The 17,360-nt window shown below is 41.7% G+C and overlaps 3 protein-coding genes across 5 annotated transcripts; 1 reads left to right on the forward strand and 2 right to left on the reverse strand.

Annotated features, from left to right (window-relative positions):
• Positions 1-251: 251 nt before the first annotated feature.
• On the reverse strand, positions 252-9,947 carry SNRPG (small nuclear ribonucleoprotein polypeptide G). 2 transcript variants are annotated; one of them, XM_082851630.1, is made up of 4 exons: positions 9,850-9,947; positions 6,642-6,664; positions 5,611-5,735; positions 252-856 (listed from the first exon to the last, which is right to left on the reverse strand). In XM_082851630.1, exons 1-4 carry the CDS (start codon positions 9,879-9,881, stop codon positions 806-808), a joined length of 231 nt encoding a protein of 76 aa, XP_082707756.1. In that variant the 5' UTR covers positions 9,882-9,947; the 3' UTR covers positions 252-805. The 2 variants fall into 2 exon arrangements, with proteins under 2 accessions (XP_082707756.1, XP_082707757.1); XM_082851631.1 differs by lacking the exon at positions 6,642-6,664 and having other exon boundaries at positions 9,850-9,910.
• A 2,737-nt stretch (positions 9,948-12,684) lies between these two features.
• Positions 12,685-17,149, reverse strand: FAM136A (family with sequence similarity 136 member A). Of its 2 annotated transcripts, none has more exons than XM_082852449.1 (3): positions 17,048-17,149; positions 15,984-16,124; positions 12,685-12,968 (listed from the first exon to the last, which is right to left on the reverse strand). In XM_082852449.1, exons 1-3 carry the CDS (start codon positions 17,132-17,134, stop codon positions 12,780-12,782), a joined length of 417 nt encoding a protein of 138 aa, XP_082708575.1. In that variant the 5' UTR covers positions 17,135-17,149; the 3' UTR covers positions 12,685-12,779. The 2 variants fall into 2 exon arrangements, with proteins under 2 accessions (XP_082708575.1, XP_082708576.1); XM_082852450.1 differs by lacking the exon at positions 17,048-17,149 and adding an exon at positions 16,248-16,337.
• On the forward strand, positions 13,998-14,475 carry LOC309969467 (non-histone chromosomal protein HMG-14-like). The gene has a single exon (XM_082851286.1). The coding sequence runs from the start codon at positions 13,999-14,001 to the stop codon at positions 14,302-14,304; it is 306 nt and encodes a 101-aa protein (XP_082707412.1). The 5' UTR covers position 13,998; the 3' UTR covers positions 14,305-14,475.
• Positions 17,150-17,360: the final 211 nt, after the last annotated feature.

The following is a 17,360-nucleotide window of genomic DNA, read 5'->3' on the forward strand; positions in this document are numbered from 1 at the left end:
AAATTATTTTGGAAAAAATCTGTATAGAAGTGGGCCTGCACAATTCAAACCTGTGTTGTTTGAGCAAAACCGTACTTGGTATGTAAACGTATGTGAAAAAGTCAGAGTTTGTCAAAGTTATGGCAAGAACTTTGAAAATCCCAGTTAATGTTTCAGAAGAAACCCACTCAGGCTTGCAGCTTCTTTATCTCTGTTCAGTGGTAAAAGATACAGAAAATGGGCATCCTTGCCAATGTTTCATATTTAATAAGATTCTTGTATTTTAATGCATTAAAAACCTCAGGGAATTCTAGTGGATGAGCATCCGCCTGCTAATGCAGGGGACGGGGGTTTGATCCCTGGTCCAGGAAGATCGCACATGCTGTAGAGCTAAGCCCGTGCGCCACAACTGCTGAAGCCCGAGCGTCTAGAGCCTGTGCTCTGCAACGAGAGAAGCCACCATAATGAGAAGCCCGTGCACCGCAACAAAGAATAGCCCCCGCTCACTGCAACTAGAGAAAGCCTGCACGCAACTACGAAGACCCAGCATGGCCAAAACCCGCCCCCCAAAAAACAGAAAAAACAAAAAACAACACCCGTGAACAAATCAGTCACAACCAGGAAAAGGTCATGATAGAAAAAAATCAGAATAAGAGCAAATCTTCTATGTTCAGAACAGCTGAGAAAGCATTTTTGACTATTACAGAAGTTTATTTAACAAAAAAGTTCAGTAAGAAAATGTACACGACCCAATTGTCATCGTAGTAGAATGTGGAGAGAGGACAATGTGGAAGCAGTTGATTTCTCTGGTGAAGACAGCCATTGTTCATACTCGTTCCAAAGCTTCTAACATGATGATACTATTTCCTCGTATTACCTAAGAAAGAGAAAATGAATTTGAAAAGAACACAATTCATTTAACAGACATATCAATGATGATTAAAATGATTTGATTTCATCAAATCATTAATGGTTTTTCGGTAGTTTGTGAGGCTTTTTTCCTGGTCACAGGAACACAAAATAATTCCAGTCTTGTAATGACATGAAGCCACTAAGCCCTTCATAATGAGATGCACATCTAGATCGAAGGCTAACAAGTACCTTTTTGAGACCAGTCTCTAATGACCCATTTCACTTAAACTGCAGGACTCAAATGAACATGCCCATCCCTGCCCCTAAGGGATCCATAAGTTAGTGGGAAAAATAGGTACAGTAGAATACATCAATCAGTTTAGGGGTATAAGATCATTGAGGGAACAAACCAGGATGAAAGTTGGAAAAAGTAGGATTTCTGAAGATGACATTTTAGCTGGGTCTTGAAAATTGGGTACAATTTTGACAGGAAGATAGGAAATTCTAGACAGAACTGAGATGAAAAAGTGTAAGGGGATAAGGAAAAATCTAATCTGAATAAAGTAAACGGCTATGGAAGGAAGTGGTAAACAAAGACAGTTCGCACCTAATCTTAAAAGGCCTCAAACACCAATCTTAAAAGTGTTTGGAAAGCATCATGAAACCAACAATGAACCAGTGACAGTTTCAGAGCTGGGGGAATGTTTTGGCAAAAGCGTATATAAGAGAATGGGGGTGGGGGAGACTTAGAGGCAGGAAGAAAAGTTATAAAGAAAAGGCCCCAGGGGCACAGTGCCTGATATAGTAGCCATTCTATAAAAGATAAGCCAGGATATTCATGACAGCATAAGTGAAATGGCTGGTAATGGCTGGTAAAGAGGGATACAAAAATAAGTCAAACTGGAAGGGGACTATGAAAATAAGGAGAATAATGAGAATTATTATGAAAATAAGGAGCGCCTGGTGGACTGTAGGCAATGCAATCACAGATCAGTTCAAGTAGAGCTGGAGAGGTGAAAAGGACAGGAGTGGGATGAGGGATGTGGAACGATTTATTAGAAATGGAGGCATTCTGAGTAAGATCAAAGTGGAGCTATGCTTGTAGGCAGGTGGTGTAAAAATAGCTGTAACTGGTTCTTTTCTCCTCTCATTCTACTTGCTTTATTCACTACATACACTATTATTTACTATCGCTGTAACTGGTTCTTCTCTCCTCTCATTCTACTCGCTTTATTTATTACATACACTATTAGTTACTATCTTCCTCACTCCAGTGTCATTTCTATGAGGCAGGGACTTTGCTTGGTGCACCATCCCCAGTGCCTAAGCTGTGGCAGACACACAAAAGGTTCAGTAAGTACTGTTAAGTAAACAAATGAACCTCCCCGTGATTACCGCAGCTGACAGACTGGAAAGGAACGTGACAGGTGGGCAAGTGTCTTGGAGCCTGGCAGAGACAAACAGCAATGAGTATGGTGAGAAGGTGGCAAAGAATTAAAGAGCTGCATTAAAGAGAACAAGGCCCTGAAAATGACAATGGGGATTGAAGGAAACTACAGACTCTTACTCTTCTTACAAGTTAGGAAAAGAAGAAAGCTAAACAACATGATTACCTAGTTCTCAAGAGTTTTAAACTGCTGGCTTATGTGCAACAGATGATGAACATCACATCTCATTGACAAAAGCATGAAAAACAAGTAGGCTTCTTTCCTAGCTCCCTCCTAAATTTGTCCCTTTCTGACACTTTCCCTAGACGTGGAGGGTGGTGGAGAGAAGTTATTTCAGGTAACTAAGATTTTCAGATCTGTGGGCTTTTCCTTTTTGCCATCATTAAAAAACAAAACCACTACTTTCATCAACATTTTCTAAAATGGTATCACACACTTCTTTGCCTTCTCACATAATACACAGTTAAGGTTTGTCGTGAACACCTCTGTTGTGCAGTGCTCTACCTCTTTTCCCACTGTGCTCAAGGCCCCATTCTCCAAATCAAACTGGAACCCGAATTCTGTATTGCTCCTTTGTTGGGCTTCAATACTAAGTTTTGGCAAAGTGTTGCTCAGGCTTTTAAAGTCTCCTGCAAGGGCACAACTGCCTAATAAAGAATACAAACATAATATGGAGCTACAGAAGCACAGAGCCTGATCACCTGAAATATGTAGCATCAAAAAAAGACACAATTTTTACTACATTCTTAGGGGAACCTTGGAGTGGAGTAGAATCTTTAGGAAATAAGACAGAGTTGATGCTACTGACTACTCTGGGGATGTCTCAAAAGATAAGAGGCTAGTCGAGACATTGTTATGTAATTATCCACCTGACAGATCCCCCAAACAAATTACCCCACCCCCTTCAGAATACACACATTCTAAATACTATTCTTAATTTAATACTATTAAGTAATTTCAATGGCCTCAATGGGTCACTGATTGGACAAGGGAACAATGACGCCAACGTAACTGTCTCCTTAGCCAAACAACTTGTGAAAAAACAAAACTGTAACTGGTTTCCCCTCTTTTCCTTGGAAAAGCCATCCTTCCATTTTCTTTAGACTGTTTTTTTAAAGACAATTGATATATTATCATTTCATTTTCAAAGTGAACTCAGCCACAAGAATTAGCACCTACTAACACAAGACTTTAATTTTTAGTCACACAACCCCCATCATAGGTGGAGGAGCAGACTGCCTAACACGGTAAGTAGGTGCTCATTATTTGAATGACTTGGGAGGACACTGCTTTTAACCAATTTCCGTGTAAAGAAAATTAAGCCCATCAAAATTTAGGGAGAAAATTACGAGAAAGATCCATGATCTAGGCTCAATTCCTTCTCTGATAAAAATTTCGAGAAGTGCCACACATTCTCTAAAAAGTTATCTTCCCAAGTTAAGAACTTTAGATGTCAATTCCTTCTTGAATCCTTTTTTAGCACATTTTTTCAGATATGAACCAAAATCCTAATCTACCCTCTATTAGAATGAAGATTTCCTAATCTGTAAAAGGAATGGCTAGGGGGAAATCTTGGGGTATTTTAAAACTGTTTTATAAGAAACTGCTGCTAATGATTTGCCCATACTTTTATTCATTTTTAACAGAAGCTCAAGGAGACTGTACCTGGCAAGAAGGCAGGTTTACATGAAACGTGTTGGGGTGGGCGGGAAGTCTCATAGCTAGAGATTCCAAGTTGTTTCTCTAACCCTGACTACTGATTTGCTTTTCAAAATGCAGTAATGGAAATACACTTGAAATAAGCAATAACACAAGCCTTGGAAAGGGTGATTAAAAAATTATACCCCTTTACTGCTCAAACTTTAAAAAGTGAGGCAAAATCATGGCTAATGATTAGGAACTCTTACCACCTCTTAGAGGTCGACATGCTCAATGATTTGCTACAGCTAAGTTGTCTGTTTTGATTCACCTTGCCCAGGTAACTCAGACTTAACACTTACTGGGTATACTGTCCTGTGTTGGGCAGAGTGGAATTCAAAGTCTGGGTCTTGTTGACAAACATCAACAACTCTTCTTCAGTAGTCATACCACTATGGCCTATTGAGTGCAGAAACGTTTGCTCCTATGATTAAGAAGTCAGCATCTGTTTTCCTCCTGTTTTCTTCCATGTGAATGGCTGTCATCGTATCCCTTGCAACTTTTACCTTGACTACTTTTTGAGTGTGATAAACCAGAAAATCTAGGTTAATTATATATACAATTAAATCCCAAAAGTGTGATCTGTGACCTGGCAGATCTGCATCAAATGGGCACTTGTTAGAAATGCAAAATCTCAGGTTCCATCCCATACCTACTGAATTAGGATCAGCATTTTAACAAGATTTTCTGGGAATTCATGGCATGTTAAAGTTTGATAAGCAGTAATCCTCACTACACGTTAAAATTACACAATATCTTTTAACAAAAAAAGAGAGCAGCACCCTTAGAGATACAGTTTCAATTGCTCTGAGGTGGACTCTAGGCATAATTTTTGTTTGCTTGCTTTTAAAAAAACTCCTCAATGATTGATTGTAAATGCTCTCAATCACTGGTTAATCTTTGCCTTACATTAGAATCACCTGGGGAACTTTAAAAAAATTTTTTTATTGGAGTATAGTTGGTTTACAATGTTGTGTTAGTTTCTGCTGTACAGCAAAGTGAATCTGTTATACATATACATATATCCACTCTTTTTAGATTCTTTTCCCATAGAGGCCATTACAGAGTATTGAGTTCCCTGTACTATACAGTAGGTTCTCATTAGTTATCTATTTTACACACAGTGCTTTTTTTATGTCAATCCCAATCTCCCAAATCACCCCTGCCTGCCGGCCCCCGTAATCATAAATTTGTTCTCTACATCTTTGTCTCTATTTCTGCTTTGCAAATAAGTTCATCTGTACCATTTCATCTGGGGAACTTTAAAAAACTCTACGCTGCATCCCAGACTAATTTGATTCTAAAATACAACTAAGATTGAGAACCACTGCTCTAATGAAGGAACAAGTATGTGTCTCTATTATAGAATAAAGCTCAAAAATGATTTCTAACACCCATTTCAAGTCTAAGGACCTCAGTGGGTTCTGTGTAAGATTCGGATCTAACCTACAGGTAACTGGGATATTATCACAATTGAATAACTGTCATTAAACTAAAAGGGAGATGGAATGTCTAATCTTGCCTGAAATTTGCCTAACTTCAGTTTAACCCAAGAGTTTGATAGAAGGGATGTTAATGCTTATTCCAAAAGAAAAATGAAATCTCTTAAGAGAAATCTTGTGTCTTTACTTACCACCATTCCAATATTGTTCTGTTGCCCACTAGTTGCCATCTCCACACATTCATCTATCACAAGATTCATAAAGGGATCAAATCCCCTCAATATTCCTTGGACATGTCTGCCACCATTTAATTTCACTGTGTAAAGGGAAAAAGACATTTTAATAAAACTGACCATTAATTATCAACTAAACTATTCATTAAAAATTAGGTGAGATTGGGATTTCCCTGGTGGCACAGTGGTTAAGACTGTGCTCCCAATGTAGGGGGCCCAGGTTTGATCCCTGGTCAGGAAACCAGATCCCATGTGCATGCCACAACTAAGAGTTCACCTGCTGCAACTAAGGAGCCCATCCGCCACAACTAAAGACCCAGAGCAACCAAATAAATTAAAAAAACTAGGTGAGATAAAACCCAGGTATTTGAGATGTATAATCTACTATCTTTACTATATGCCAAGCACTGGGCTAAACATTTTACATTTACTTCCACATTTAAACTTATAAGAATCCTATGAAGTAGAATTATCCTGACTTTTTATGAAGGAACTGAAGTATAGCATTTTTAAATAACTGGTTCAAGATTATACAGTTACTGTGGGGTACAGCTGGAATTCAAACTGAAGGCTGCTCGCCCCTAAAGCCATGGTCTTAACCCCTATATACTTCGAGTACTGTACAGGTTAGATTTTAGTCCTTGTCTGTCCTTTGTTTAAAGGAAAAAAGTTAAGTTTTCAAATAGAAAATAGAAAATACTGTTAATTTTATCAAATTGAGAGAGGGCTTATATGAAATAATGAAGAGTCTAAAGTACTGTGAAACTTCCTAAGTATCAGAAATTAAGTAAATAAAACTGTCTAGTTAGAATTTTGATAAACCTGCTTAATTAATGGATATGAATTAGAGGTTCTGTGTGCTTTGAATTTTTATAATGTTGCTCCTTCAAACATTATATACCGCCAAGGCACATGTAAAAAGGAATTTAATATAAAAAGGAATTTAATATTAAAAAAAGGCCCGAAAATAAAAAACCAAAAAGACTTACATGATAACTTCTTGTCCATAAATCTGAAAAAGCAAAAGGGGTAAAGATTACGTAACTAATTAAAAAAATTTAAGCACAAGCAAGCATTAAAGTAGGTATAGTCAGGATAATCTGTTAAAATATACACAATAGGAATAATGCAATTTAAAAGAGTAAAAACTGTACTGTGGTAAAGGATGAGAGAGTGATGGGCTACCACAGTTAGTACTTATACTAACCAAGCAATGTCATTTGGGAAGGGAAGATAAACAAAAATGGAATGGATTTACAATATATTAATGTACATTAAATTGCATCTTTATACTGATGTGAATTACAAACCATTCTTGTTGTTCAATACTGACCTAACTTTCAATGACAGGATTTTACAACCATAACAGAAAAACAAAGATTTGGTTATATTTTTAGTTATTTCCAAAACCAAACAAAGTTGTGAAGAAACCAGAAGGTAATCAAACTATACCCAATCCAATAGGTATTTTATTTTATTTTATATTTGAGACAATACGTAGTGTTGTTTTATTTAATATTAAACATCAATCTTAAGTGTTCAGGATAGTCTTCAACACATAATTACGCTTTAGCAAAATAAATGCGCATTTTGAAGTTTTAAATAATCTGAATTAAACAAGAAAATTCCATCTCAGCAGGGTAGTATGAGAATATGAAGACATGTAGTCAAACCAGTTTTTACCTCTTCCAGTTATAGGCTAAAAAATATGAAATTTCATTCAATTTTAATATAAATCATGGGAGAATTCAAAGATAAATAAGAGAAAGGGGCTGACGGAAGGTGTAAGAAGATAGGTTTTTACAAATAAAAAGATATAGTATGATATATAAAATAATCTATTTAATAGGATATGTTATATAAAACAAATGTAACACACATGAACTTATTTAATCCTATGACAGCTTTTATAAATTACATACATACAAATTAATAATAAGTATCAGCATTTAATAGATGGGGAACTGAGGCTCAGAAAGGTTAAGTAAAATTTCCAAAGTCACAGCAGTGAAGAAGTTTGAGCAAAATCAAATGGTTCAGTTTGGCTGGAGAACACAGCACTCAAATGTTAGTGTGTGTAATATTTGGTGCCTGGATTTCTGATGGAGGAGCTTGAATGTTGGGTCAAGAAATCTGGACTTTGTTATGTATACAGCAATAAGTTATTGCAACAGAACCAGCCAATGGCAAGACTACTGTGGCACGTGTAAGCCAAATCATTATGCTATGCACCTTAAACTTACACAGTGCTGTATGTCAATTATATCTCAAAAAAACTGGAAGAAAAAAAAGACTACTCTGGCATTGACTTTTTTATTTTTATTAATTAATTTATTTATAATTTATTTTTGGCTGTATTGGGTCTTTGTTGCTGTGAGCGGGCTCTCTCTAGTTGGGGTGAGTGGGGCCTACTCTTCGTTGCGGTGCAGGGGCTTCTCATTGCGGTGGCTTCTCTTGTTGTGGAGCACAGGCTCTAGGCATGTGGGCTTCAGCAGTTGTGGCACGCAGGCTCAGTAGTTGTGGCACATGGGCTTAGTTGCCCCGGGCATGTGGGATCTTCCCGGGCGAGGGCTCGAACCTGTGTCCTCTGCATTGGCAGGTGGATTCTTAACCACTGCGCCACCAGGGAAGTCCCTGGCATTGACTTTTAAGAGCAGGACTAAGAATTTGGTTAGGCCAGGGTATCTCAACCTCAGCATACTGAAATCTGGGGCCCGATAATTCTGTTGTTGCATGATATCCAGTGCACTGTAGAAAGTTTTAGCAGCAACCCTGGCCTCTTCCTACTAGATACTGACAGAACCAGACTCCCATCTCCTCAGTTAAGAACCACTGAGTTATGCTAAACCAGGAGGACGGTATAAAAGTGTAAAAGATGGGTTACTTGTGAGAAATTAAAGGAAGAAAAAAATTAAGTCATTTTGGAGGCAGACCTGCCAGGATTTCACAATTCATGAAATCTAGAGATAAGAGAAAGGTAGTAAAACTAGTTTCATCCTCTGAAATTCTCAAATAATGTCTTAAGAATCAAAAAGGAAACCTTACAAATAGAGAATGGTCCTTCTGTTAAAAAATAATTACCATTTCACCAGTTCCTGATGAAGCCAGAGGACATGTAAGATTCTACCAGCTCACCAATAAAAGGATAACTTGGATAAGCATTTTCACAGCAATAATTTTTTTTCTTAACGTTAGGCTTATTTAATAATTGTCTTAAATTTATAACAGATCCAACTAAAATACACACGAGTTTTTGCACAAAAGATGGCTTCAATACAAATGTGCATTTAAGTGTAAAATCATTAAATATGAACTTTTCCTTAAGCCTGACTTCTTTATGGGGCTGATAATAAATGAACTGTACACATGGCAGACCAGATGGCTGGCTGCCTCACAAACTGATCCTTGGACCAATTTTCCATCCTTTGTGCTATCCAACTGAACAAGACAGAGAAGTTACTTAGGAAACATGGCCCATGCTAAGTTCAACCAAGAGTGTTTGAGGACGCTAAAACTTTAAAATGGGCCTTATCTAAAGTAGGAATATCCTACTTTGAGTTGACTTTACTGGGTTCAAACCCCACCCCCGCCCCCCAAACAACCTAGCCTTCTCTAATTAGAAAAAATGAATATTCTCACACAGCTCTGTTAACAGAGCAAGATATCACACGACACTCAAGTTTAACCTAAGAACAAGAAAACAAGAAAAAGGAATGTGATTTCTAAGTTAAAGCTCAAAGAAACAGCTACAAACACACTCTAAGATTAAGGCGGCTTTTGATTCCTCAGATACTATCAAACACTTCCATTCCACCCATCTCCTTAGTTCCTTACAGAATTACTCTCCAGCCACCTTATCTAGAACATGATGCTATTCAAGATGTTCAACAAAGGGTAGCATTCGAAATGTTCAAGTAACGAGCGAGAGCGTGCGGGAGACGGGGCCTGGAGCTCGGGCCTGGGATGCAACTCGGCGGGCGGAGGCGCCTTGCTGCCTCTGGTAACCTTGCCCACCGGGCCGAAATGCTAACGTCTGAGCGGGTCTTAGGCCTCGAAGCGCGGGACACCGGCCCGCATCTCGTCGGCCACGGACCAGAAGACGCACGCCAGGCGCACTCTCGGGAATGGCGGAGGACCTAAGGAACCCGAGGCACACAAATAAGCTGCCATTTCGGCACGGCCCTCACACATACTTACTTCTTCAACTCGGGAGGGTGAGCTTTGCTCATGATGTCTACTCGAGGAGCTCAAAGACGCCTCCAAACAGAACTCGAATCGTCGCTCTCGCTCCAGCAGTAGGCCCGGCGCTTTGCGTCTGACGTCACTCATCCCGTTAGCCAATTGATTGTCGGCCGCTTTCCCGCTTCACCTCGCGATACTTAGGGAAGGCCTGAGAGTGTCGATCAGTCCCAAGCTTCCGGTTGCGCCGCCAACGATTGGCCAGGACGGAGGGATGGGACCTTCGGGAGCCCCGTTCTTTCCCGTCTGTAAAATCGGGGTGCGCCTCTAGCTTCGGAAGGAACCTGGTTAATGCCGTGTCTTTGTGGGTTGCAACACGTATCTTATTCATATGTACCAAATGAAAATAAGCTCTAGAGGAGTGGGCCCCTAATATTTCTTTGCATATGTGGGGATATGTCCATGTATCGCGCTGCCCTTTGTTGTGCTTTGCAGATACAGCGTTTTTGTTTTTGTTTTAAACAGAAAGAAGGTTTGTGGCAACCCTGAGTCTAACAAATCTCTTGGTGCCATTTTTTCTTTTTCCAACAGCATTTGTTCACTTGGTGTCTCTGTGTCATTTTGGTAATTCTTACAGTACTGAAAACTTTTTCATCGCATTTGTTATGGTGATCTGTGATCATACCAAATAATTCATGTGTGACTTGCTTTATCGAGACATTTGCTTCACTGTGGTGGTCTCCAACAGAACCTGCAGTATCTCGGAGGTTTGCCTATACTCCCACAGGAGAATGTCATGCTAAGTCTAGGGTTCTGGTAACAGCTCAGTTAGTGAGTGACCTCTGCACCATAAGAGAGGGTGATTGGGCCTCAATTTCCAAGACTTTGAATCTAGAGCCCAGAAGTGTATTCCCCATGGTCGGTCCTACAATGCTTGTTAACAATACCTCCAAACCCTCACTTAACGTACACTGTCTCTCCGTATAAAACGTGAAGTGCAGCACACAAATGATCTCTAATACGAGGCATTGATTTTCAAGTCAAGAGTGTACGTGTAAACAGTGGTCTCTGACTTGTTCCTAGTTAAGTTATCCAAAATAAGTGCATCTACATTTACGAATCAGATACAATTGGGATTATAGAAGACTTAGGCCAAAATAGAAAAGCATTAGTGATTTTAAGTAGGGGATGGTTCTACAAGATTAAGTTCATTCCTCATGTTCAGGAATGACTCTATTTAAATACCAGTGATAGTAAAGTCTTAAACTCATCATCTATTTTGTACTCTCTTGGTACTCAAAATCCCAGGCATTGCATTTTCTTTAGAGGGGTCATAACTGCCTGTCTTTTCCAGTTTTTGTTGTGTTTAGTTGAAGCTAGAGACCTGATGTGGATATTGAATTTCTTTTTCAGCCTTATAGTTTGTCTTTTTACATTAACAGACTTCAATTTGTAGTGCCCTAGCATGCCCTCAAAGTTCTTCCCATTTACAAGCATCCGAACCATAACATGTAGCTAATTTTCACTCCCCTGGACCTCTTAAATTTATTTCACACATTACAAAGAGAAGCATCCTGACAAAGTTATATATTCACTGGCCAGATATAAGGAAAGAAACACAATAGTGGAAGAAAAATTAAGTCTTATGTATTTTTAAAACCAAACCACTAGGAAAATATATCACAGTCTTGAAACAGCAAACAGACAGGCTATATTATCATTTCAAGTAATAAGTTGGTAAAAACACAAGGTCCTTAATAAAACGATAAGGTGCCAGAACTGGGGCAAGAACAACGCATGTTGCAAAAGTAGTATTTGGTACAACGGAGGGCTGTCCCTTTTTTTGCTCTAAAGGAGTCACAGCTTGCCCGAGTTGCTTACTTTTTCTCCTTTGACCTTCGTGTTGCCAAGGGATTGTTTCAACAGAGCTCTGTTATCACAGGGGGCAAAGTAAGCAATACTGGGTGTAGGCTTTCATTCTATTTTGTTTTATGAAAACCAGAGTTTTCCAAAGCCAGTACTTCATAACTCTCTTAATTAAGCAGCTAACAATTCCTCTTTCACTGTTCATTCTTGAATACTAGCATATGGCACAATCAAAATCCCCTTTCCCTTCAAGGGTGAGTGTCACTGCAAGATTGTCTTGTCACTCGGCTGACTCTGCAGCAGACAGCCTCAGGGCTCATCATGGCTGCCAGTCAGAGGGAAGGTTTGCTTCCCCTACCATTGTGATAGCGCTTCTTATATTTTTGCAGGGTCTCCAGGCTGAAAGATGTCATGTGTGAGAATTTTAAGAAATGCGCATCCACGTCCTGACGGCCAGAAATGAATATCCGCAAGGACCCTTTCAAAGTTTTTATCGAAACTACCTCTTCCAACTCTACATCTTAAAGTAGCTTCATGCCCCTGTATATAAAACAAAAGCACGCAAAACAAATCCCCAGAAGCCCCCTTTCCCCTTCTAAATTAGTGACCTCATGGATTTTGTTTTATTTCCAGTTTGTGGGAAACGTTGTAGTGATCCTTCTGGTAAACAGGAGGTTGGCAACAAACAGAAACACCTCTCCTCACACTCCACCAGCTCATAAGCAGGTCAGATGAACCTGCCAGCCTGTTGGTATCTGTGTACTAAGAGAATCTGGTACCTTGGAGGGCTGTGGTTTGGTACAAGGGAGACTCCCTGTTGCCAGGATAAGCACTTGCCACGTGAAATTCAGGATCACAAAAACTCTCCTGTGCTATCTCTGACCCCAATTTTAGCACCAGGTTTTTTCACTTTCTAGGTTTCAAACACAAAGGAACCAGTGTCCAGAGGCAAGTGATATAGGCCTTAAACTTGCTGCTATCCTTAATTTCCTCATTCATAAACCTTCCTTAGAAAACCCAAATCCCCATTTCTCTTCTTAAATAGACTCCTGCCTTCAGCCCCGATGGCCAATAGCAGACATCTACTTCCCAATGGATGAGAGAGACTCCTTCATCTTCTTGGTCATGGTTGGGATGAGGTTCATGTGGTCATCCACACACGTGGTCACGCAACTCTCCAGCTGCCGCTTCACCTGAAGCTCTTTACTCCCTGCATCAATTGAATCTTTGGCTTTGTCGTTGCAATGCATAGTGCACCGGGCCAGGCGGTCCTGCGGCAAGAGGGAAAAGGGTAGAGGAACTGAAAGGCTGGCCTTTATTTACCAAATGCTTGTCACGTGCCAGGCTCTGTGCTACGTATTTTTCTACGTATTACGTGGGTTATCTTGATCAATTAAGTGACACTATCGTGCAATTAACCAGGATTGTCCTGATTGAAACAGAGGGTGGCACCACGAGGGCCCAGGGAAAGCGTCACTAGAAAGCAGGTGAATAATAGAATAAATTGTACAGAAGCCCCTTCCAGGAGGTGAGAAGGAACTAGAGGCTAATGTTACTCAACTATAGACTTTCAAACACCTTGATTTTATAAGGTCTGTACTTGCTACAGAAAAATACTCAATTCAACGAATATTTATTGAGCATCTACTATGTGCTAGGGACTCTTCTAATGTTGAGGAATACAGCAATGAGTAAAACAGATAAAGTTCTTGCCTTCATTGAACTGATATTCCAGTGAGGGGAGACAGACAAACAAAATAAGTGGAGATGTTGGGGGAAACAGTTGGATACATGAACCTGGAGATCAGGAGTAAAGCTGGTCTAAAGATATGAATGTGGGTGTTGTCAGCATATAGATGATATTTGCTATGAGCCTAGAGAAGTAGATTGAAAAGAAAAAAGATCCAAGGACAGCCCTGGGCACTCCAGTGCTCTTCAGAGGTTGGAGAGGGAAAAAAACAGTAAATGAGAACAAGAAAGGAGAGAGGGAGAGAGGTGGAAAACCAGGAGAGTGAGCCATCCTATCCTGGTGGCCAACTGAGTACAGATTTTTAAGGAGGGGGAGAGTAATCCACTGTGTCAATGATGCAGGTAGGTTGAGTAAGATGAAGAATGAGAAATGACCACTCCCATGGAAGGGAGTGGCAAGAGCGGTTCTGGCACAGTGGAAAAGTAAGTCTGATTGGAGCAGTGAAAAGTGAATGGAAGGGGTCCCAGCAGCTCCGGCGGCGGCGGCGGGAGCGGCAGCGGCCAGGCAACCCAGCTTCGCGAAGGCTCTCGGCGCGCGCCCCCGCCGCGACGATGCCTAAGAGGAAGGTCAGCTCCGCCGAGGGGGCGGCGAAGGAGGAGCCCAAGAGGAGATCGGCGAGGTTGTCAGCTAAACCGGCTCCTGCAAAAGTGGAAACGAAGCCAAAAAAGGCGGCAGGAAAGGATAAACCTTCCGACAAAAAAGTGCAAACAAAAGGGAAAAGGGGAGCAAAGGGAAAACAGGCTGAAGTGGCTCACCAAGAGGCTAAAGAAGACTTACCTGCAGAAAATGGAGAAACTAAAAATGAGGAGAGCCCAGCTTCTGATGAAGCAGGAGAGAAAGAAGCCAAGTCTGATTAATATCACACACCTGGTCCTATCAGGGGTCCCTGTTTCCCTTCTTGTACAATCCAGAGGAATATTTTTATCAACTATTTTGTAAATGCAAGTTTTTTAGTAGCTCTAGAAACATTTTTAAAAAGGAAGGAATCCCACCTCATCCCATTTTTTAAGTGTAAATGCTTTTTTTTCAGAGGTGAAATCATTTGCTGGTTGTTTATTTTTTGGTACAACCGGAAAATAGTGGGATATTGAATATGGGAGGCTTTGATTGTCTTGGGTGTAGCTTTTCTATTCTATAATACAAAGCATACTAAATGGTAGTTTGGAGTCAGTTGTGCATTTAATGTCTTAAACACTTTAAATTACTTCTCTTCCCACGTTGTTTTTGGTAGAATTGTTTCCTAAAGCAAACCACTCACCCCTTGATCTTGGTTCTCCTGGGCAGAATTTTGTGCACTCTGTAACATCTTTGGTCATGGTAGTCCAGTTCTTCTAGTAACCGTTAATGTGCTGTGAACGATTGACAATTTGAGTATGTAGTGTATGTGATATTAAATTGTGAATTAGTGGGACTTACGATGTAACAGCATATCAATATTTGAAGATATTGGTACTTGATATCCTGTGAAGGAAAATTTGCCCCCACATTTTAAGCTGGAAAGTCACTGGAATAACTGTTCAGAAAAGAATCACAACTACATGATTGTTTAGGTTTTTGGTATGTATGTTGAAAATTGTGTACAAATTGAAATGTCTGTGTACTGATCCTCAAAACAACCAATAAAATCTCAATTATGAAAGAAAAAAAAGTGAATGGAAGAAGAAAGTTGTACAGTAATTCAAGAATCAAATTTTGAAAGACCCTATCTATACAATAAGGTGTCAAACACAAAGAAACCCCCTGAAGTTCCATGATCTTGGAGAAGTTATTCTTTTATAGTGTCAGTAATTTTGAAGAATTTTGTATAGAATGTAAAAATGTACCACATTAGATATAATTTTTCCATTTGAACAGAATCCCAGGCTATGAAAACTGGTTCAGAGGTGGGCCCTGCTTCCCCAAGTTCCAGGAAAGTATATCCAGAGGAAGGGAGTAAAAGGAAGTTGTGGATACCCTTTGCTCCAGAGAGGGATACTGTAGGGGGGGCTCTTAGTGACCTCAAAGAGGCTTGTGAGTCAGGCATCAGTGAGTCAACAATAATAATTCTTCATATAAATGGCCGCTCTTTAGTGACACAGGAGCTGCCCCCTGGGTGTAGCAAGTAGGAGCATCCTGGGTGGGTATATCCACAAGATGACGGCAGGATCTTGTTCTAATCTGTACGCTTTAAAGACGGGCCCATTCCACTTTCCTGGGGATTCTACTGTTGTAAGAATGAATTAATATGTTTTAGAAAGCTTTATACTGTACAGTATACATATGTATTTGATATTTATGGGGGAAAAAAACATAAGGCTCTTGGTCATGAACTCCCTTGGTTAACTCTATGGGAAATTTTGTTTCTATGGGAAATTTTTACAGCACTCAATCTGGACTTTTTCCAAAATTTGAAACTGTGTAAAGAGTAGTTGGCCATAGGACTGTCACAAATGTTAACACAGAACCAAGACACTAAAGCTAAGAGTTTTGAACAAATGCTTGTCATCTGCAAAAGAGCAACATCAAGGGCTAGAGTCATCTGTTTGGAATTCCTCACCTGGAACTTCTCCAACTCGTTGGTCACCAGGGCCTGGGCTTGAGCCAGAGGTGCATGGCAGCGCTCAATGCACTGGTGCACTTGCTGCATGGACGCCTGGCTGTCCTCACAACAGCCGGCGCTGCACCGGAACATGAGGCCCTGTGGGGGGAGGGCAGAGGAAGGTTAGGTAGTAAAGCCTCCGGGACAGAGATGACCACGGAGTGCAACAGAGGCTAGGAGAAGCATCATACCCGCACCTCTCCTTAGAATAGACATCAGGACCTTAAAACCACGAACAGGAACATTATCCTCGGTGCCTAGCGCAGTGTTTCACAGCCTCCTTGCCGCTAGCTCATTGGCACTTGTTGAATCGAAGGCTGGGTGGACAGGGAAGGTGGTGGAGGGTCAGATGAAGCCAAGCTCTGAAAACCTGGTGCCTAAACCACAGGGTTCAGAGGTCAGCAATCTAGTAACCTACATTCCACCAGGGAGCAACTGGTCCCCTGACTCCAGGGGCACCTTTACAAGGGAAACCCACAATCCGGTTAGGGAAGCTGGACCAGCAGCCACAAAACATTTAGGAGATGAAAGCGGAACAGCACATAAGCCAGCGCTGTGTGGTGCCAGGTTCGGTGCAACAGAACCGGGCATGACCTGGCCATTGAGGAGGCCGAGCGCAGTCCCCTTTCCGGTCTTTCACCCTGGCTGTGCTCTTTCCGGGCCTCTGGCTGCTCACCTGCAGAAGGGGCCGCGCAAGTGGGGAAGGTCGGGGAGGCTGACCATCTTACACCAGGGGCTTCTTAACCCTGCCCCGGGGACACCCCCTCCCCCGGCCTGGCCTTGGGGGCAGACGGCATTGCGCATGGCGAGGGAGCACAGATTTCATCCGCTCAGCCGAAGCTCCAGAAGTTCTGTCTGAGGGTGAGCCGAGTTTCCGAGCAGGCCGCGACGACCCCAGGGACACCCCGACCCGGGTCTGCGGGGAAGGAGGCAGTGGCGCTGGGGATCGTGCGACGGCTGCGGGAAGGGGCCAGGAATCCCGGACCGCCTTGGCTCCCCCCGGGTGGGCCCCGACCCGCTACCTGCATCTTCCGGATGTTCTCTCTCTCCAGACTCTTCACCATAGAGTCCACCGCCTCCTGCACCCGGAGCTGCTGCAGCTCCGCCATGGCGACACGGCGCTGCTCCGTGCCGCGCCGGCGCCCACATGGACTCCCGGGCACGAGCCCGCCCCCTCGCCGCCTCTTCCCGGGTCACCGCGGCGAGCCCTTTCCGGGCCCACGCCGTCGCCTAGCGTCCTAGAGGAGCAACTGCATGTCCGGCGGCTACCTTCTGCCCGCGCTCTCCGGCCCCCACCCGTAGTCCCCGCCCACCTCTCGGCCTTCTTCACCTGGT

This window comes from Leucopleurus acutus, assembly GCF_964270905.1.
Source record: "Leucopleurus acutus genome assembly, chromosome: 12".
Classification (NCBI taxonomy): Eukaryota; Metazoa; Chordata; class Mammalia; order Artiodactyla; family Delphinidae; genus Leucopleurus; species Leucopleurus acutus.

What these genes read in the sequence shown, in the direction of transcription:
- SNRPG (XM_082851630.1), bottom strand. Translation starts at nt 9,881, where the DNA reads ATGAGCAAAGCTCACCCTCCCGAGTTGAAGAA. An exon ending in TATGGACAAGAAGTTATCAT is followed by an intron (nt 5,736 to 6,641) that starts GTAAGTCTTTTT and finishes CCCTTTACACAG; the next exon opens with TGAAATTAAATGGTGGCAGA. An exon ending in AGAACAATATTGGAATGGTG is followed by an intron (nt 857 to 5,610) that starts GTAAGTAAAGAC and finishes TCTCTTTCTTAG; the next exon opens with GTAATACGAGGAAATAGTAT.
- LOC309969467 (XM_082851286.1), top strand. Translation starts at nt 13,999, where the DNA reads ATGCCTAAGAGGAAGGTCAGCTCCGCCGAGGGGGCGGCGAAGGAGGAG.
- FAM136A (XM_082852449.1), bottom strand. Translation starts at nt 17,134, where the DNA reads ATGGCGGAGCTGCAGCAGCTCCGGGTGCAGGAGGCGGTGGACTCTATG. An exon ending in AGAACATCCGGAAGATGCAG is followed by an intron (nt 16,125 to 17,047) that starts GTAGCGGGTCGG and finishes CTCCCCCCACAG; the next exon opens with GGCCTCATGTTCCGGTGCAG. An exon ending in ACGAGTTGGAGAAGTTCCAG is followed by an intron (nt 12,969 to 15,983) that starts GTGAGGAATTCC and finishes CTCTTGCCGCAG; the next exon opens with GACCGCCTGGCCCGGTGCAC.